This window comes from Piliocolobus tephrosceles, chromosome 2 (genome assembly GCF_002776525.5).
Source record: "Piliocolobus tephrosceles isolate RC106 chromosome 2, ASM277652v3, whole genome shotgun sequence".
NCBI lineage: Eukaryota > Metazoa > Chordata > Mammalia > Primates > Cercopithecidae > Piliocolobus > Piliocolobus tephrosceles.
This window is the reverse complement of record NC_045435.1, coordinates 141,119,880-141,142,059: the sequence shown is the minus strand read 5'-3', so window position 1 is coordinate 141,142,059 and position 22,180 is coordinate 141,119,880. Positions and strand designations below refer to the sequence as shown.

The following is a 22,180-nucleotide window of genomic DNA, read 5'->3' as shown; positions in this document are numbered from 1 at the left end:
ATTTCTAGGCTATATCCAAGTAATTGGTTTAAAAGGGTTGCCTAGTTATTGGCATAATTAGGTAAACAGGAGGCAGCCTATCTGATTATCGTACTGTTAGAATTACATTTCCATTGATAGTATTTAGGCAACTTTTTGTTTGACTTCATTGTTCCACAAATATTAGTTGTTTGGTTCTTCCATTCTATCATTTTCTTTAAGGAATGAGGACTTAAGCTTTTATATACATATGCATATATGTATACATGTATATGAATGTGTGTGTGTGTGTCTATATATATATATATGTATATATATATATACAGGATAAATTAAATGAGGAAAACTTGACCTTACATGATCCCCATGTGATCACTGAGAAGATGAAATTTGAAAGTTTACATTAGAATGCTTAAGAGAATGGAGAATCTAAATCTGAAATCAAGAGCAAATTATATGAAGGTTAGGGATAATTTATACACCACTTTACTTCTACCAAGAAATTGGAGGGATAGTTATTCCATTTGATTTGATGCACAGTGGTTCTGGAAAAGAAAAATGATGAGATTCAGAAGAGCAACTTTGTTTTGAGATGATTCTTGAAAATTTGGCTTTCTATTTTATGCTTCATGTGTGTAATCTGTCTCAACTCCAAGCTGCTTACCCACCTCACTGACTCTGTAACCAGATTTTTGACTTCGTGATTAGGAAATAAAAACGGGAAGGAAGGATAAGCGTTGTGTGAAAATAACTTCTCCATCCATCTCTAATTGAAATCAGCATCCCGGTGTCGGTTTTAGGTCATTAGTCTGGATAATTTAGTGAGAATTTGCGTGATGTCACAGTTCTGGACAAGGTTTGTTGGGGAATCAATGGCCAAAATGAAATGGGGGAGAGCACTCTTTTGATAGCCTACTCTTCAGTCATGGATAATGGAGAGTGGGCTCCATTCGATGGAAGCCTTTTGCAGACATAATATTGGGTGAGAACCTTATACTATCCACATGCTGGCAATACTCCTGAATTAACAGAATGTTATTTATGTCAGTTATGTTTCATCAGAATTACCGAGACATGTCATTTAAATTCTTCACTGAATCTCTAGAATCTGTCTCCTTTGTAGTTGTCTCTTTGATGTTTGTCTTTGTGTTTGCAAGAGAGCTTCTGGGAGCTGCAGAGAATCACAGGTACCAGGATGGCTATCCACACATGTCCATTAAGATGACTATATGCCACACAGGCTCTATTTCCAAGAGTTTGTTTAAAATAAAAATCAGTCAACAAAGAGAAATAGCTAATATTTATTTTGCACTTACTCTGCCAGGTCTCATTCTAACTATTTTGCCTAAATAATATCACTTAGTCCTTTCTACCAATAGAAGAAATAAGTACTGCTGTTATACTCATTTTACAGATGGAGAAACTGAGGTAAGGCAAGGTTAATATGGAAACTGGGGTTTAGACTCAGATAGTCTGACTTCTGAGTCCCTGGTCTTAACCCCTGCACTACACTAATAGAGCACTAATTCCACACCAGGAACTGTGCTAGACACCAGGGATATGTGAACAAACAATATTTAAATTTTTTATTCAGATTAAACCTTAGCATGGATATCTTTCATCTGTGTATCAGTTTCTCTCAGCTGCTTGAAAGTTATCGTAACAACTTAGAACATTATTGACTGTCATGTTCAGCAAATAGAATTAAATAATGTGGTATCTAATGACAATGGAACTGCTGTGTCCTTCAGCATTGAGCAATTACAATACTTTAAAATGAGGTTTCTACTATGCTTTTATTAAAAAGCATACTCTTCTATTAGTTGTTAGTGTATATGTGTGAAACCAATATCAGGGTTTGTGATAAAAACATAAATATAAATATATTAACTTATTTAATCGATAAAATAGCCATGTGTATCAGTTAGCTTTCTCCACATAACAAGTATTTACAAATTCAGTGGCATTTATTATTGCTCACAAATCCATGAGTAGCTTGGTGGTTCTTCTAGTCTTGGCTCATTAGCCTATGGTCAGCTGCAGATCAGGTAGTTGGCTCTAACGATCAGGCTGGTTTTCCCATATGTTTGGAGAGTGACTGGCTCTAGGCTTGGGATACCTCAGCTAGAACAACTGGCTTCTCCTTTATATGATTTCTTAACATCCAGCAGGCTAGCCAGGGCTTGTTCACGTGATGACTGGGCAGGGTTCTCAGAGCAAGAGCAGGAACATGCAATACCTTTTGGAGAAGCCTAGGATCAGAACTGCCATAGTGTCACATCTGCCTCATCAATCTCACATCTGCCTCAACAGTCCCAATCCAGACCATATTTAAAGAATGGAAAAATAGGCTCCACCTGTCGATTTAAGGCACTTTAAGGTCGCATTGCAAAAGACCATGGATAATACAAGATGAGGAATCATGGAATTCAGTTTTGGAAGCAATCTATCAAACCATGTGAAATAGATATCATCATGCCAATTTTATAGATGAAAACGTTGAGGTCCAGTGTTAAGTAAAATGCCCTAAAAATCACAAAACTGATTAAGTTCAAATTACTAGCAGTAACTAGTAACTAAGAGGCTGAATGACAAAGGTAGACAAACTTAGGTATGCCTAATTCCAAAGTCCTTTAAAAAAATACTGCTTTATAAGGTTTTAAAAGCCTTTAAGGGTAACAGTATTAAATAATCTTTTCAAAACGAAAAGTGGTATCTGAAGATGAGGAAACAGCAGAGTATAAAATTGAAACACAATAGTCCATTCATCTTCATTTACTTATAAGTATGTCTAGTTTAAGTCCAGGGACATTTCTTTAATAAAACAAAAAATCCTTAGTGATAACTATTGATTATTAATTTTTTCTTCTCTGCCTGCAATAGACATTAGTGGGTGGTAGGTGTTTCTCTATGGTAATATTATGCAACCTGACACTGATCGAGTGCAACTAGAATCCTCATTTGCAAAACTTGTCACCTCATACTCTTCCAGAATATTTAGGTAAAGTGTGAGTGTATTAGTAGTAGTAATTGTAGTAGTAGAGGTAGTATTAAAAGTTGTCCATTTAAATCTGAATGTATTAAGTCATTAATAGCAATGTTTTATTCTACCGGTGATTTCACTATAAAAATAAGAAGACCTGGGGAGGCCTTCAGCAGGGAGCCAAACATATTTGGGAAAATCTGGGTTAATAAATACTTTACTGCAACTATCAGAACCTTTAACAGGTTGGTATCCATTGTGAGTCTCAGAAACAGTGTTTTCCAGACTTATGACTTCATAATATTCATTTGTAGAACTCTCAGACACCTAACTTTCCATAGAACCCCTGGAAAATGTTAATGTGATTCTGATCCCTTTGAAGTTGTATTCAGAGCTAATAATATTTGCCAAGCATCTACTATGAGACAGTCATTATCAGAACCACATCAGAACTCCATGAAATAAGCATTATTCTTAGTTCTAGTTGAGGAAACTGAAACTCGGAACAATTGCTTGGCTTGTCCAAGACCTCCTAGCTGGTATCAGAAATGAAAGTTGAACTTGATTTTATCTAGCTTCAGGTTCCAGATGATGTCTGTACATTTTGTTGAGACTAAGAAAGTTTAAACAGTCCAGAGTGGCTCCACTGGTAAGAAGAGGCACGATGTCTCATATACTTTCATATCTACCATAGCACTTAACAGGAAATCGGTTGTCTGTCAATGCCTCCTGGCAAATCTCTTTGTTGCTTAGTTGTTACGATTATGCTCATGGTGAAAAATTATGACTATAGAAAATGGTGTAAAGTAAAAAGTAAAAATTTTATCCTTAATATTATCAACCTCCAGAACTGTCCCCTAAAGGTAAAACTACTACCAATTTGTTCTTGTTTTTCCACAACTTTAAAAGCTGTGTGTACGTGTGTGTGTGTAGATGCTTCTGTTCTGCCTTACACAGATGGGATTACACATTCAAATTTTTATCTCAGTGATATGTATTTGACATCTTTTTATCAGGATTTGCAGATTGCTTCATTCATTTTGTTGATGTACCATATTTATTTAATCAATCTCTTTATGACAAATATTTAAATGAATTCTATTTTTTTTTAAACTACTTTATTTTTCTTTTTTGCTGTACAAAAAGACAGTTTGAAAAAACCAGTTTTATATACATGTCTTTGCACAGTTGTTATTTTTTTAATAGAAAACACATAAAGGGCATTATTTTTCCCCAATGTCTCTTCTTAGGAAACATAGTGGACCATTTCTAAGAAATGTTATAGCATCTGTAGATAAACATGTGTGCTTAAATATATACTTTTGACCAAAAAATTGGACCCTGACTTTCTGGTCTACTCTGTTCTAACAAGGGAGCAAAAGGACTGAGACAATGGTTCTCATCAGATGCCTGTATGTGCAAAATCTACAATGGCCAAAACCAGGGGAGGGCATTTCAGCCTCCTCAGGCTGTTACCTTCCCATGGAACAGCTCTGCATAGTTTAACTTTGATGCCAAGGACACAGACGTAACCAAACTTTTCTCATTTTAAAGGTATTCCCATGTTGTTATCAGCTGGCTCTTTCAACGATGTAGACCAGGAATGGAATAATTTTATTCCACATTATTTGTGATAGCAAAGGAATAATTTTATTCCACATTATTTGTGATAGCAAATCATAGGAGAAAACCTAAATATCTAACAAAAGAATAATGGGTAAATAGATCTAACATATAACCCCATTCATTGAGATACCGTGTAGGCATTAAAATGATGAAGGTCATGACAATTTATAACCCTGAAAAAGACAGAAACACAAAATTGTTACCTATGCTAACATGGCAACTGTAAAATGATGTGTGTATACACCTATAAGGTGTGGAAGAACAAAGTATTTGATGGGTTACATATATGAATTATGCATTTTTTTAAATTTCAAATGTGTTTTAACACTATTTGTAAAATTTTAAATTAATAGCCTACAGGGGCTAATCTCTGTGGGTGTCTAGGAAGACTGTGAGCTGTGTACAGAGATTTGTTTTAGTCTCGGGGATTGATATATTCTTTTAAAATGGCATTCTGTAAATTTGATCAAACTGTCTCCTAACTCTTAAGAATGCTGTTTTTAAGTGAGGTGACTACATGTTCCATTTTGCCTGGGACTGTTCCTTCTTGAACCTGTTGTCCCAGCACAACTGTCACTAGCACTGCTTTTCACTGTTAGACGTGTCTTTGTTTGTACAATACATTCTGTGGGCCCCCCACTGTAAGGGACATACTAACTATCCTGTTCCACCACATTTCTATCTCATCCTGGTTTTATCCTTACCTCTAGTAAAAATCATCCCTAGATCATAATTTAATTTTCTATGGCTTAGAAAGTCTTGTACACATCAATGACTTCACTGTATGCCTGAGGTCAAAGAAGAACGTATCTGCATCATCAGTGAAATCTTAAAGACATTGTCCATTATGTTCTCTGGCAGCTCTTTCCTAGGATTTTTTGAAAATGATAAAATCTGAAAAAATTTTATCTTTGCTAATAACTAATCATTTTGACTATTTTAGATAATAACCATTTTGTAATTTGATGTTTTTGTTTTCTTTCTTTAGCTGCCAGAAAACTCAGTTAAGCAAGGTACTTAGTGGCAGCAAAAACTCTTAAGTCATGTAATGGGGAGTCAGATGGAATTGACTTCAAGTTCTATTCTCCATTTACTACCGTATTATTTTCCTATAGCTTCTGTAGCAAATTGCCACAATCTCGGTGGCTAAAAATAACACACATCTATTTTCTTATAGTTCTGGAGGTGAGTCTGAAGTCAGTTTCAATGGACAAAAAAATCGATTTTTTGGGTAGGGCCACACTACCTGCAAAGGCTATAAAGGACAATATATTGCTTGAAACTTTTAGCTTCTGGTAGCTTGTCAGCACTTCTTGACTTGTGGCTATATCACTTCAATCTTTACCTTAGTTGTTACAGTGCCTTTTCTTCTGTGTTAGATCTCCCTCTGTATCCTTTTGATAAGAACACTCAAAATTACATTTAGGGCTCATCCAGATAATCCAGGATAATCTCTCCATCTCAAGATCCTTAATTTAATCACATCTGCAAAGATTCTTTTTCCAGAAAAGGTAACATTCACAGGTTCCAGTGATCAGGACCTAGATATTTTTGGACCATTTTTTGGCTTATCGTAATCTACCTCTGATTCCCAAAGATTTACCACCATCCTCCATGCAAAATATATTAATCATATTCAGACATCCCCCAAAATTCTCAACTCATTACAGCATCAACTCAAAGTACAAAATCTCATCCTAAATATCAACCCCAAACCCTCACATTTTGGCATTTAAATCAGATATGCAAAGACTCTAGGTATAAGCATCTTGGGAGCAAAATTTCTTTCTATTTTTGAAGTAAAGCATTTGGCCCAGTGCCTTGTACATAGAAGGTGCCCACAAAATGTTAGCCACCATCAGAATTATGCCATTCATCCTCTTCCCTCATTATGTGGTTCATTTTCTTTACCATCCTATGATTCTGATTTAGCTATGTCTCTGAATGTGGATCCCTCTTGGAATAACATGAAAAAGTTGGTAAAATGAAATTATTGACTCTTTAGAAATATTGTCATAGCAGAGAGAAGACAAGGTGTAAGATGGTGAAGTCTCTGGCCGGGCGCAGTGGCTCAAGCCTGTAATCCCAGCGCTTTGGGAGGCAGAGGCGGACGGATCATGAGGTCAGGAGATCGAGACCATCCTGGCTAACACGGTGAAACCCCTTCTCTACTAAAACTACAAAAAATTAGCTGGGCGTGGTGGCGGGTGCCTGTAGTCCTAGCTACTCTGGAAGCTGAGGCAGGAGAATGCCGTGAACCCGGAAGGCGGAGCTTGCAGTGAGCCGAGATCACGCCTCTGCACTCCAGCCTGGGTGACAGAGCGAGACTCCATCTCAAAGAATAATAAAAAAAAAAAAAAGATGGTGAAGGCTCGACATTGTCATAGCAGACATCAATGTAAGATGATGGCGGTGGTGGTGGTGGTGGCAGTAGTACTAGGAGTGGTAGTAGTAACTCTGACTGAGAGTGTATCTTGTAACAACAGATCTTCTAAATGTTTTACATGTGTTATCTCATTTAATCCCCATCTCACCCTTGTGAGGTGGAACTTTTATTACCCTCACGTTTAGATGAGAAAACTAGGATAGAGAAACTATACAATGAGTTAGTGGCCACATTGGCCAATTAAAACCAAGTGCACCTTGCACATGTCTCCTACGGCAGTGAAATGGAGTCCTGGAGTTCATGAAATGCAATTGCAAATGAGAATCACTGCTCATTTCACCTTGGGTTTCTGTTTTGTGTCACTCTGACGGGATAAGCCTTACTCTATCTAGGATTCCTTAGACTTTTTTGCATCACCAAATCTTCCCCTTGATTTTAAGGTGTGGAATCTCCCCTACCCCAAATTTTTATTTGAAAAATTTGAAACTTTAAGACAACTTGAAAAATTGGTGCAATGAACACTTGTATATCCATTATTATCCCTTTAAAAATTGTTAATTTTTTTCCCACCACTGTTTCTCACTCTGTATAAACAGATATATTTTGTTTTCACTGAATAATTTGACAGCTGCAGTTGTTAAGACACTTTACCCCAAAATACTTCAGTATGTGCCTCCTAAGAACAACAACTGCCTCCATTCTATTTATATCAGGATAAATTTCATGATCTGTAAATTTGATGTAATAATACCTTACATACGGTGTACATTCAAATTTCCCCCAGTTGTTCCAATAATGTCCTTTTCTAGCATTTCCTTTAAATCCAGAAGTTGATCTCTTGCATTGTCTTCAGTTGCGACATCTCTTCTCTTTAATCTAGAACAGTTCTAAAGCCTGTGTTTTATTATTATTTTGTTTTGTTTCTTTTTATTTTTGTTTTTTGTTTTTCTTCAGTGAAATTTCAAAAAGTCCAGATTAGTAAAATACCTCAAATTGTGAATTGGTCTGATGCCTTCCTCTTGATTAGATTTGGGTTAAATATATATTGGCATGAATACTGTATGTGATGTGAGAATCATTTCCTAATTGGTTATACTTAAGAAAAAGAAATGTGAAACCCTCAAAACAGAATGATCTTATATTTTAGGAAAATAATTAAAATTTAAACCTAATCATCTTTGAATCGTCATTGACAGGTTTTGAAGCACATTTCACATATATTTTATTGTCTCCTTGTAACTGTGAGATCATTGAGGTGGATATTATTGATGATAGTCCTAGGGAAACTAAGGGATGGAAGTACGAATGTTGTGCTAAACTCCTGAAATTCATTCCTTGGGAAGCTGAGGTTTGAATCCAGTTTCTGGGTCTTCATTTTGGATCTCAATCCTGTGTTTTTCCCACCAACCCAGTGAATATTATTACAGCATCTTGTGTAAGAAGGATAACTCAGGGTTAAGCAGGATATGTTTAAAAAAAAATTGTGACACTCATCCTACTCAGAAGTACAACTGAATTCAGCATAAGTAAGGGCTTTCTAAAGGAAGCTTTCAAGTTATCCTGGACTCTGGTGAATCTTGGAGAGACTACATTTATGTAGATTAGATGTTAAAAGTTTGCAAAGCTCTCACGTTGTAAATGTCATAAGCACTTGCTGTGAAATAATAGTAGAGAAACAGAAAGAAACCAAGATGGATAGATTCCCACTCAGTCTCCCTATAAACTTTCAGCATGTTGCATAATAAATATGGATGTTAGCAGAGACATCGTGGTATCTTTATGCTGTGCTCAGTACTCACAGAGGGATAAATGCTGGGTTCATAAAAAGTGGGTTTTATAAAATGTATTTGTTTGTTTTTCCAGTGAATTCATTGGTAGGACAAACTTTAAATCCACTCTAAAGATCTACAAGCACTAGATCTTGTAGGAAGGAGTTAATGTGTTCAGAAGAGTCAGTTCTTTCCCAATATACTGAGGGTTTGCTTGAAGATTTATCTTGTGAAATAGATTTCAAAAGTGGAAAAGCAGTGCCTTAATTGACTGAGATCTAGAACAAATGGATTTTGTGTGATTTTGATAAAAGTTTTATATCAGAGTGGCCTTTAAGAAATTCTAACAGGAGAAGGGGTTGTCTCCCTCTTTGATTTTCCCAACTTTGGCAGAAAGAGGTCACAGAGAGCTGGTTAGGCATTTGAAACTCACCATTTGTGTTTATAGACATTCACATAAAAAGTAGCCAGGAAAAGAGATATAGAAACCAACACATGTTAAATGAGACCTGTTCTGGGGGATATCTGAGATGCAGGTTCTTTCCTTCTACTAACCAGCTCTGTGGCTTTGAGGAGTCTCCATTTTATGATTTCCTCTACTGTATTAACATAGAGACTAATAATGTCCACGATGTGTATTTGACAGCGCTGTTTAGAGATAATCAAATGAGAGCATGCATATGAACTTGCCCCACAAGCTTCTAAAGTAGTTCACAAATGTAAGGCAAATGGATAATTTTAGAGCTTTTGACTTGGAAGTATACTTCCCTTAATTTAAAAATCCATCTTGGTCCTTGTTTCCTATCTTAGTGGAGTCAGTTTGGAAGGAAAAAAGTATAGTTTAGCTGTAAAATGGTGTATGGTGCCATGTTTGATCACATGTGCTTTGGAAGCCAAAGGACTTCAGTTAAGCTCTTGCCTGTGTAATTTAGCACTTGTTACCATAAATGGGTTATATAACTTCTTTAAGCCTCAATTTGTTAATCCGTACAAGGGTTGCAATTGCTACCTTTTAGGGGTTTTGTGAGAATTGTGGTGAGGTAATACATGTGTAACCAGCATAAAATGAAACTTTCCTTCTTGCCTCTACTGTTTCTTTAATTTCTATCCTCTTGATCATTCTCTTCTAGTCTCTGAATGCAAATTAGTAAGCCCCATAATGTTGTACTTACCCCTAGATAATAGATTGTCCTAATATTATTTTAAGTCACAAACTCAGTTAATTTAAACCAAAATAAAAATCAAAAATGATCATTTAAATGATGAGTTTAAGAGATTAACAAAAACCCTGAATTTCATTTATTATTTAACTGTTCTCCCCTTCCCTTTGTTTCAGGCTCAAAGGGAAAGAGGATTTAGTAAGTGGCTTGATTTCTCTTCTCTGCCTTCCATTCCACCCCACCCCGAGGTGAGCATGACTGGGTGGCAGCTGCTCGGGAGGTAGAATTAATAGGATGAGAGGATTCAGGTCTCTTTCTCCTGAGGCTTTCATGCTCTTCCGCCATGTGGCTACCCTGACTCTGACAGTGGATTCATTTCAGGTGGCCACTTGCTCAAAATCTATGCATCTACCCTACAGTTTTGTGTTGCTGGAGTCCTTCTGTTCTACGAAAGAATCTTATGGGACAGTGAAATAGGACTCCAGATGCTTGCTCCCTGAAAATCTCTTCCCCTCTAGTGACTGCATTTGACCTATAGGAAATAGTTTCCCATCCCTTATTGACAAACTCTGGATGTTCCGACATCGAAACATCACCCAACTGCATCTCCAAACAACAGGTTAACCTGGTTCTTTTTCCAAGACACTCTGCCTCCCAACTCCAGGGGTCATGTAATAAACTTTCTCCTTTCCTTGGGAAGGTGACAAGATAGGTACCTCTTGACCTTTTTACTTTCAAAGTGGGCAAGGACACGTTGACTCACAGAACATGTGTCAGCCAAGCTTTATATGGTAACTTAACCCCTTAATTCCAAAAAAAGTTATATGTTAACTTTTTAACTCTACATTCATTTAACCAAGAACCTTGTCAGAATTTCATTTTACCATCCTGCTAGAGGAATTCATCATTTAACAAATACCTGATGTGTAATAAATGCCAGGCAAATGATAGCTGTGTTATAATGAAATGAGAATGGATTATAATTCATTTCAATAAATGTTTATTAAATTCTTACCATGGGCAATGTGAGAATGTAAAATTGGGTAAGACACTGACCATACTTGTTGGAACCTCATGGTCTAGCAGTAGAGAAGGTAAAGTGATGTCTTTAATATGAAGTAGAAAACAGCAAATAATATAGTAGAGGCTGGATATCAGAGAAGGGAGAGTTTGGAGATTGCAAGAGTTCCTTGCCTTAAACAGTTCTGGATCTGCTGCCAGATTATTCTCCTTTTAAATGAAAATATTCTCTGTTCTTCATGCATCTGTCTGCCTTGTCAGTTCATATCCTTGACTAAATGATCACAGCTGTTGTTATTAATGGGCCACCTAAATGACTCATGGGCCAGATCTTTATAATTGGATTTTAAATCAGGAAAGCTATTCTACAGTGTAGAGATCTTTAGCTGGATTGGTTTCTGATAAATTTCATATCTGTGGAACGAAGTGCCATTCATCATCAGTTTTCTCCTCATTGAGCTATTGAGTTCATGTTTCTGTGTCTGTGTAAGAAAACATGGCGGGAGATACAACTGTAGAAGGAGATTGTTATGAACCATCGGGGGTCATTAGGGCTTTTGTGACCTGCAGGATAATGTGGTTAAGAGTGTTACTTTAACCTGACATTAGAAGAATGGAAGCAGAGAGACTGGGCACCAACAATTCAGGAAGGAGACTTCTGCTCTTTCAGAACAGGATGTTGGAGATCTGAATTAGGAAAGAGGTCATGAGAATGCAAAGCAAGGGATAGGTGGAATGGAGAACGAAAATAAAAACTTCAAGAAATCGGGATGGAAGAAAATGTGGTCTACAGTGGAGGCGGAAGTTATTGGGTAAAGCTGAGTGTAAAATTATGATTTTAGTTTTGGGTATGCAAAGTTTGAGGCCCTGAGGAACTCTTCCTGTAGTAGACAGTTGAGAATGGAAATGGAGAACTAAAGTCCATGGCAGAACTCCGTGCTAAAGATGTGAATGAAGAAGTTATTATCTCCAAACATGATTCCCAAAGACCAGCAGTGGAAAAATTACCTATGCAGTTTACTCACTTGAATTAACCAGGTCCCAACTCTCTTTTCCTAATAATTTGAATCACAAATACACAGGACGCAGACGTATTGATGGTTTATGCAACCAATACTTATTTTATAGATAACCTGATCATATAAATAAATCATATCTAAGCTCTATGATAGTCAATAAGACTAATTTTGAAAATATTGCATTAAAGATATCAAGTACTCAAACTTTAGGTTTTGTGAAAATAAACAAAAACCACCCAAATGAGAATAAGCAAATGCTATTCATTCAGAGCTTTCTATAGCAAAAGAGGCAAGCACCATCCCTTGCATTTGGCAGAGAGACTCAAAGGCTGGCAGAGGAGTGTAAAAGCATTATAGTGGGAAAAAAGGAAGGCTTCAGGTGAGTTCTGATTGAAGGCTGTTGACATGGGAAAGCTGCAGGTGGGCTAACTAGAAGCAGGGCAGCATACGTGATTGGTTAGGGGTGCATATCTAGTGTTCTTGGATTGGTCCTAAGTTGGAAGCAGGGTCAACATTTACGAAAATTATCAGTTAATAATCAGCTTCTTGGCTGATTTGGGTTGTTTGCTACAGAGTTTGTGGTTTGGTTTCCTGGTCTGGTTGCTGCAGATTGTGCATCAGAAATCTATTTTTGTACATGGTGTGGCTACTGTCTGTTTGTATATTCAGTCTCTCATCATGAAACACGTACTGCTTTTAATAATTCATTGTTCTTTCATTTGCCTTTGCCATCTTGGCCACCATTGTTCAACTCTTTCATGCACTGAATAGTTGCTTTCTGAGGCATTAAATTTGGGTTCATTTTTTGGCTAATCCTACTCCTTTTGCATTATATTTTAAATATTTACTATAAAATAAAATATACATTTATACCATAAGGAATTAAAACCATACAAAAGAATATAAAATAAAAAGGCAATTCCTCTTCTCCCCCTGGCAGCCCGTCAGTTCCACTAGTCACTTGGGGTTAACCATTACTAATAGTTTCTGACATACCCTTTTGGAAGTGATCTAAACATATGTAAACATATTAATTACATATTTATATTTGCATATTTATCTTCTTTAAAAAATCTACACAAATGTGATTATATAATAAGTATTTGCTTTTTTTGAGCTGCTCTTTAGGGTAATCTTTGGACATCTTTATATATCATCAATAACTTACTCAATTTTAAATTTTTGATAGATAGTTCCAAATTGCTTATATGACAAGAGTACACCAATCTATCCTCTTGTCAAGTGTTTGAGAATGCTTTGTTCTTAACATATTTATTGACACTAAATACTATGCCTAATTTTAATCTAGATAAGTACTTTAGCCTGAATTTATTGTACTGTCAGTGAGATCAAGAATCTTTTCATATGGTTTATTTTGTGTACATCATATGCATTGCCATTTATGTATATTATTTCCCATCCATTTTTCTTTTCTGTTTTTCTTTCTGTTTTTTTGTTTTTTTTATTTTTTAGAGACAGGGTCTTGCTATGTTGCCCTGGCTGGACTCAAACTTCTGGGCTCAAATAATCCTTGCACCTCAACCTCATAAGTAGCAGGGACTATAGGTGTGTACTGTTGCACCCAGCTCAGCTCTCCATTTTTTTTATTAGATTAGTTTATTATTCTTTTGAAAGGATTTTTTGTGTATTAAAATAATCAACCTTTTGTTTTGTCATTTGTTCTTTGACTTTGGTTATAACCTTAACTTTTTGCCATGGAGAAGTCTTAAATTTAAAATAATTAAATGTATGAGGGGTTTTTCCCCTTGATCTGAATTTTATGTTTTAAATTAAAAGCCCTTCCTGTTTTGCTATCTATTTCCTTTTTAATCAAATTCTCCTGTTTGGTAATAGAGTTGCATAGACTATAATTGGAAGAAACTGGTGTATCTGGCATTTCTCTGTGAATTGATACACTTGGTTGTCTCAGAAGGGTTAATAAAAGCTTTTGTGTTAGAATCTCTGAATGTTCCTGTCATTTAATGATGAAAAGAAAGAAATAAGCAGCAAGACAGTTATTAATCAGCCACTGAATGGCCTGTCTTCTCACTGAATGAACACCCTGTTAAATGCACTGTTTTTTTTTTTTTCTTCTGGAAATGGTATTTGATGGTTGCCACCCAATCCCAGAATTAACTGCTAATGCTCAGAAACCTGGGTGGCAAGAAAATACAAGCGAGATATGAGTCTGGATAAAATAATTCTCCTTTGGGGTGCAGTGCATACTTAAACACCACATCCAGAAATATTGCAGCGTCCTGCTTGACCCAGACATAGTTAAAGGGAATGAGTAGATGGGGACAGGGTAGTCCCGTGAGTCGAGATTTGCAGAGGGGGAGTTAGGAGGGAGGAAAGATGCTGTTTAACTTGGTCCGTCCCTTTAATGGGCAGTAATTGCTGTTGTTGCTTTTGCCATTACCAGTGTGACCCCAGGTCCTTCTTTATGTTCTAACCACTCATTCTGAAGTTAGTAGGAAGGCATTCTTCTTGCCCAGCAGCATAGCTTGTTTACTGCTTTGTGATTCAGTCAGAGCAGGAGGGAGTTTTAGGCTTCCAAGCTGAGGGAGTTTTAGGCTTCCAAGCTTTTTAGCCCTGTATTCTGCTGGATGATAACCAATGTCAGAAGAATATCCACCTCTTTTTCTCTGAGGCACGTATCCTCATATCTTCTTTTTCCAACAGGCATTATTGACCTATCTAGTAATGTAAAGAAATATCAAACTGATAATCCCTTTGGAAACTACAGAACCAGTATCATGGAGTAGAAAGCAGCTCTTCCATCCTCCCTGGTGAAGATGACCTTGACTTGATGCCTTTGGCTTTGTTGTCTACATCCTGGACATCTGTCTAAGTCTATTTGCACTGCTAAAGCAATAGAAATTTATTTCTTACAGTTCTGGAGCCTGAAAAGCTCAAGATCAAGGTGCCAGAAGATTTGGTTTCTGGTGAGGTCCTGCTTGTTGGCTTATAGATGGCTCTCTTCTCTCTGTTTCCTCACATGGCAGAAGGGATGAAGGAATTCTCTGGGGCCTCTTTTATAAGGGCACTAACTCCATTCATGATGGCTCTGCTTTCATGACCTAATCACTTCTCAAAGACCCCACCTCCAAATATCTTCACACTGGGGATTAGATTTAGACATCAGAAAATGTGAAGGACACACATACTCAAACCACTGCAGCATCCCAGGGCTCAGCTGTCTACATCCTGCATCTTTTGTCACTTTATTCTGGTTGGGGGTGATGGCTATAGAGGCTGACTCACAGAGGCTCAACAATATAGCCAAACCCAGAAGACTTTATTCTCTTTTTATCAAACATAATAGAGAGAAAATGAAATACTCAGTTCAAGTCCAACATCTTTGAAAGCAAGGGGTGCTCTGTATTTGTACTGCTAACAAGCATTACATCCAGTTCACAGGTAGACCATTTGGGATATGATGGATTCCATCTCAAGAAAGATTGCAATCTGAGTAGAGAACTCAACCTGTGTCCTAAACATTTCTTATATGTGACCATGACCATTGGACTGATCCTTCTGGAGAAACCCTGAATAAGTGTAAAGAAGCCTGCTGAGGAAGAGTTCCATTCTTCTTTCCATCTCCTAGGATCCTGAACACATATGACTTTTCCTAAGTCCATTATGTTGCCGTATAACACCAGTAGACATTTGATGAACCAATGTTTATGTTTAAAATATTTATAAAAATAATTGTCATGTAGAATAAAAAGCATAGCTAGACTCTTCAATATTTTGTTGATTTATTCATATAAAAGATATTTATTTAGTCCTCACTATACGCCAAGCACTATGCTGGGTGTTGGGAATGTATCTGAGAATAATAATAGTAACTATGGCTAAGAAGCATTGAACTTTTGCTACCTATTTCATACTGTGCTAAGTGCTTTACATGGATTACTTCATATAACCCTCAAATCAACCTTGTAAGTAGGTGCTTTTATCATCTTTATACAAAGATAAAGAAAAGAGATCCCCAAGAACACCACTACTAATAAGAATTAAAGTTGGGATACAGCCCAGATGCAGTGGCTCACACTTGTAATGCTAGCACACTGGGAGACCAAGGTAGGTGGATCACTTAAGGTCAGGGGTTCAAGACCAGCCTGGTCAACATGGTGAAACCCTGTCTCTACTAAAAATACCAAAAAAAAAAAAAAAAAATAGCTGGACATGGTAGCGTGTGCCTGTAGTTCCAGCTACTTGGGAGGCTGAGGCGGGAGAATTACTGGAACCCGGGAGGCAGAGATTTGCAGTAAGCCGAGATCACACCATTGCTCTCCAGCCTGGGCAACAGAGCAAGACTCCATCTCAAAATAAAATAATAAATATAGCTGATATGCAAACTCAGTGTACTTTCTACTTTTTAATTGCTTACTGTTGTCTCTGCAAGAGACAGAAACAAGTCTCTGCCTTCATGGAGCTTGTACTCTGAAGAGAGAACACATTACTACACCAAACTCTTTTAATGAATCCCAAGAGAAATATGAAGTGTCCTCCAGAAACGGCTTCTCATCTTCAGCATGTTTTAGGCTGGTTGCACATACTCAGTGGAATCACTTGGTTGATGTGGACTCCCTTTACTTTCTTCAATTACATTAATTGCTCCTATCTCCTGTGTTTTTCTCATGCCCTTTTCCTAGAAATCATTGCCTTGTCCTTCTACTCCTCTGTCTTCTCTCTTCCCTTCCACACCTGTTTATTTTTTTTTTCTTTCCCATCTAGATTCCTAGAGTCTCCAAGTGCCATGCAATACAGTTTTGAAGGGAAACATGAAAGGGAAGACCCTTTCATTGCCAGTGAAATGCTCTGGTGATGGAGGGCTTAGTAAGCTTAGGGTCTCTCTTTAGCATTCTCTGGTATTTAAGGGACTCAGTTTTCCAAAAGCACATCCACTCCATTCTGCTGTTGCTAATCTCATTTTTTCTATGATTAACAATCCAGATCATTATGTTTTCAGCTCACATTAATCTTCTCTTCTGTGAGTTTGGTAACATTTGGAGTCATTTCCCTCTGTATTTATCCATCTGGGATCTTCATAAAAGATAAGTTTTCAGAAAGTCATTAGTTGCTCATGCAGAAAGCTGTGTGTTGTTCACTGCTGTAAGAGAAGTGAATGCTCTTCTTGTTTCTCAGATCCTGGGAGGGAATCTTCTCAGTCAGGCATGGGTTCCCTTTGAAATGCACAGGGACCCCTCACTTGAGCTCCATGGGGTCCTCAACTTGGAACAATATTCATAGCATAAAAGATAGGACTGCAACATAGCAGCATCATAAATCACAATAAGCAGTGCTTGCTAGATACTTATAGAGCAGATGAGATTGGAAGAGAGTGTGTGGATAGTGGAAAGGGTTTTGATATTAATGAGTCAGAACAAAGACTTTGGCTTGAGTCCTGTCTCTACACCTCAATCTGTTTGACCTTGGGCAAGTAACCTCGTCTCTCTGGGATCCACTTGTCTCCTTGTGAACTGGTCCCAAAGATGTGTGCTTTCCTCTCTATATTAAAGGGTAATTTTGAGAGTTAACTTATATTCGTATCTCTGCTCTCTGCTGTTGAGTAAGTTTCATAACTTTGTTCATATCACTTAATTTTGTAATTTCTGTGACCCTTGCCAACACTAACAGTATATATATGCAACATATAGAGAGTGAAGTTTATTGGGAAAGTTTTCAAAGCCAGTATTTCTTAATTCTCTTGTTATATAAAAAAGTCTTATAGGTGTGTGTCATATTTAAGCATTTATTGGGATGGGGATATAGTCCTTAGAAAAGAGAGAGAGGATCCTCTGGAAATTCAGTTAAAAGCATCCTCCCAGGTATAATGTAATTTTAAGAGGTCACAAGGAAGGCAACTATCCTGGAGGTTCTTGGTTGTCAGCCTCTAGCAATATTTTGTTGTGAAGGTTGGAATGCATTTATTCTTTTCTTAATTCAAGTAAGATGTTTCTTTAGAGACAATATTCCAAATTGGGCATCCATTCAAAAGCCATGACAGATATCCCTGTCTATAGTCGTTAACCATGAAATATTGATATTATTTCTCATTGCTGCCCAAGTGCAGGACTAAATTGCATAAATTCATCTGTTGTCTCAGAAAGGGTGAACAGCATAATTAAATTTTATTTCTGTAGAATTAGAAGGGGTCCAGGATGTGGAGATCAGCAGAGAAATAGGGAGTGTTTGTTCTCATTCTATCCAACTGAAAACCAGGCAACAGAATTCAGAAGTATTTTCATATATTGACAGTTCTCTCCCCCAGCACCTGGGATTTGAACAGGAGACTCCCATTTCACAGAGAATTCCTAGTGGCATTGATGGAAATTACCTGCATAACCTAACCCCCTACCCACATAGAATGCCAGACACCTGAGAGCACCTTTAATTACAATGTACCTTCCTTTGCAAAGGAGCTAATTGCATCTGTTTCCCTTTCCTTTAGGTGCCCAAGCAAGGACAGAAATAATGAAGAGACACATGTGTTAGCCGCAGCCTTTTGAACCACGCAAGAAGGAAATCAATAGTGTGGACAGGGCTGGAACCATTACCACACTTGTTGGAGTAAATGAGGAATGGGCTCGTGATTATGCTGACATTCCAGCATGAATCTGGTAGACCTGTGGTTAACCCGTTCCCTCTCCATGTGTCTCCTCCTACAAAGTTTTGTTCTTATGATACTGTGCTTTCATTCTGCCAGTATGTGTCCCAAGGGCTGTCTTTGTTCTTCCTCTGGGGGTTTAAATGTCACCTGTAGCAATGCAAATCTCAAGGAAATACCTAGAGATCTTCCTCCTGAAACAGTCTTACTGTATCTGGACTCCAATCAGATCACATCTATTCCCAATGAAATTTTTAAGGACCTCCATCAACTGAGAGTTCTCAACCTGTCCAAAAATGGCATTGAGTTTATCGATGAGCATGCCTTCAAAGGAGTAGCTGAAACCTTGCAGACTCTGGACTTGTCCGACAATCGGATTCAAAGTGTGCACAAAAATGCCTTCAATAACCTGAAGGCCAGGGCCAGAATTGCCAACAACCCCTGGCACTGCGACTGTACTCTACAGCAAGTTCTGAGGAGCATGGCATCCAATCATGAGACAGCCCACAATGTGATCTGTAAAACGTCCGTGTTGGATGAACATGCTGGCAGACCATTCCTCAATGCTGCCAACGATGCTGACCTTTGTAACCTCCCTAAAAAAACTACCGATTATGCCATGCTGGTCACCATGTTTGGCTGGTTCACCATGGTGATTTCATATGTGGTATATTATGTGAGGCAAAATCAGGAGGATGCCCGGAGACACCTCGAATACTTGAAATCCCTGCCAAGCAGGCAAAAGAAAGCAGATGAACCTGATGATATTAGCACTGTGGTATAGTGTCCAAACTGACTGGTATTGAGAAAGAAAGTAGTTTGCGATTGCAGTAGAAATAAGTGGTTTACTTCTCCCATCCATCGTAAAACTTTGTATTTCAGTTTCTTTTGAATTATGCCACTGCTGAACTTTTAACAAACACTACAACATAACAAATAATTTTAGTTTAGGTGATCCACCCCTTAATTGTACCCCCGGTGGTATATTTCTGAGTAAGCTACTATCTGAACATTAGTTAGATCCATCTCACTATTTAATAATGAAATTTATTTTTTTAATTTAAAACCAAATAAAAGCTTAACTTTGAACCATGGAAAACAGAGTGACTTATTGGTCAAGAAAACAGTGTAGTCATTCTACTTGCTCTAAAGAAAAATAGACAACCTTTATGAACTCAAAGAACTATCACAATGAAAAAATGTGTTATTAAGCCCTACTGTACACTGGGGAGCCATAGCTGAATTATTGGCCGAGTTAAGTATCTGTCAGACTCTAAAATACTGAACTTTACTAGGTGGTTATACACAAGTGTGGCATCCTTTAGAGGCTTAAGTCAGAATGCCTTTTGGCATTTACTCTTCAAAAATAGATATAATTAGCTATTGAATCCAAATACTTATTGTACCTTTGCACTATGCTGGACAAAATGGAAAAGAAAAAGCACATAGCCTGTCCTCAAGATTACTTTCTGGTGGACTGGGGCGTGTGTGACAGATATAGAAATGGTTATGCTGGGGAGGAAGGTCCTCGTAATTATATAGCATCAACTGGGTGCAAGCACTGTGAGAGGCATTTTTATGCTATTATTGTGTCTTTAAACTCTCCCAACAAGAGAAGAAAGTGACAACTGCTCTATTTACATAGGGACAAACTTCAAGCAAGAGAGGTTCATTGATTTACCAGGTAGAACGTCTTAGAACTTAAATTTGAATCAGATCTTTCTGTCTCCAAAGACAGGTCTTCACATTAAATTCCTATGGAGTTGGTTTATAGTTATAATTTTCTTAGATTAAGTACACAGTTCTGTGAGTTTTAAAAAATATATCCTCCTGGGCATCTGTCATACAATCAAGATATTGTGTCCTTGTCATTGGCCAGAGATAGGAGAAAGCACATTTGGTTCTTGGGAGTAGGGAATTGTGTGGAAGTTATTGGTTTTAAGGTACCGTTACAGATAATCCTTAAAACTTGGGTAGGATCTCATAAGATGATGATGTAGACCAGGAAGATAGAAGAAGCAGAGGGAGCAGAGGTATATCATATAGGGAGGTGTTTGGGATGAAGGAGTCTATGCAAAGAAGTGACAAACAAGGCTGGAACTATGTAGTAAAGATCTTAGTTCCAGACTAAGGAATAGTAGAACTGATGGCATTTATGGAACACTTACTATGCACCAAGTACTTTCTTTGGAGTATCTTAATGAATCCTTCCAAACTCCCCTATGAGATAGTCTTTTGTGAATGAGAGTCAGAGACACAGGAGTTCAGTAATTAATACAGAGTTTGTAAGAATAGCAGGCATTGAAACCCAGTCTGTCAGCTCCAGAACCTATGAACCATTTATCCACTGTGCTGCCTTATGCTCATCAACTTTCCTACCTAAAGTTGCTGATTCCTCAGACCTATAGTTCTGCAGTCTCCTACGTGATGGTTTTATTTTTTTAACAGCACAAAAATAGCCCTTTGTGAGATTTATGTAGGGAAGGGGGAACCTCTGCCATTTTGAGACACTTAGCCTTCTCCAACCCAAGTTAGGGTATCTTTGGGCCTAATATTTCTGCTCTCAGAAAGTTCTAGAGGTCCTAGGTAGCAATAGTATCTTTAAATGTTTATTTATTGTAAGGGACAATCAGGGGCAGCTAAACCAGGACCTGTGGCGAGGCACGCAGAGCACTGTGGCCAGGCTCTGCTCATGGTACACACCCCAGGGCCATGGACTTTTCACCCCAACCCCACAAGACTTGCTAAAAGTGTTATAGCTAGTCTAGAAACCTGAGGTAACTCCTCGATGTAAAATTCAGGATATAGGCCCGAGAATTCCTGCATCCCAGCAAGAAGGAAGCCAGAATGTCTGCTTTTACTAACTGAATTGAGAATTCACCTTCCCAGTGAGATTGAAGCTTTGTTGAAGATTTATCGCCCCCTGGAGGGCAATACTATAATATATCTCTGCAGGTACTCTGTAGAAAGATACCCAACTGAACTGAAATACACATATTTTTTCCTATAGAATAGGAAAATCAAGCCTTTGCTAAGACAACCCTTTAAAAAAGTAAATTAACTGTATTTATTTGAGTGTATGAGTCGTATTCATTTTAGAAAAGCTTTCACAAATCAGATAATCCATTCCAGGCTGCTGCTTCCAAAATAATCTTTGTGTCCTCACTAATGAGAGCTTATTTTCCCAATGGTCAATTGTATTATTCAAGTAACAGTACTTGTGAAGCAAAAATCCCTGAAAAGGATTATAAGTGTAGTCATATTCTTGTTCAGATGCAGGAAAGTTAAATTTCCACATATTTACTTTGAAATTCTCCATATACATAGAGCTGAGAGGTGTGTCATAGGTTAATAATTCCCCTGCCTGAATTATATGTTTAGATTTTTAGTTGACAGTGACTCACGTGCTTTTTTGTTTGTTTGTTTAAAAAGAACCTTTAAGTTCAGTTGCCATGAATCAGGTATAAGCCACTGGAGGATAAAATAGTTTGTTTCTTTATTTTAAAATAAATACCAGGCTATGGCACCCATTTATGATCAGAATTGAGAGGAAATGCTCTTCCTGCCAGCTTGTGGGAATGCTCTGTCCCCTAAGGCCAACAGTATATGCTGCCAATGAGTG

General features: G+C 37.6%; 1 protein-coding gene across 5 annotated transcripts in view; it reads left to right on the top strand.

Moving 5' to 3' along the window:
- LRRC3B (leucine rich repeat containing 3B) overlaps positions 1-19,657 on the top strand; it is an 88,162-nt gene extending 68,505 nt beyond the window's left edge. For 4 of the 5 annotated variants that reach the window (XM_023207233.1, XM_023207237.1, XM_023207236.1 and 1 more), the window contains one exon: positions 18,403-19,657. In XM_023207233.1, coding sequence (XP_023063001.1) covers positions 18,563-19,342 — 780 coding nt within the window. In that variant the 5' untranslated portion in view covers positions 18,403-18,562 and the 3' untranslated portion in view covers positions 19,343-19,657. Of the gene's footprint in view, positions 1-3,346; positions 3,612-10,079; positions 10,152-18,402 lie in introns of those variants that run through there. The other variant, XM_023207235.1, reaches the window with a different exon arrangement.
- The last annotated feature ends 2,523 nt before the right edge of the window (positions 19,658-22,180 follow it).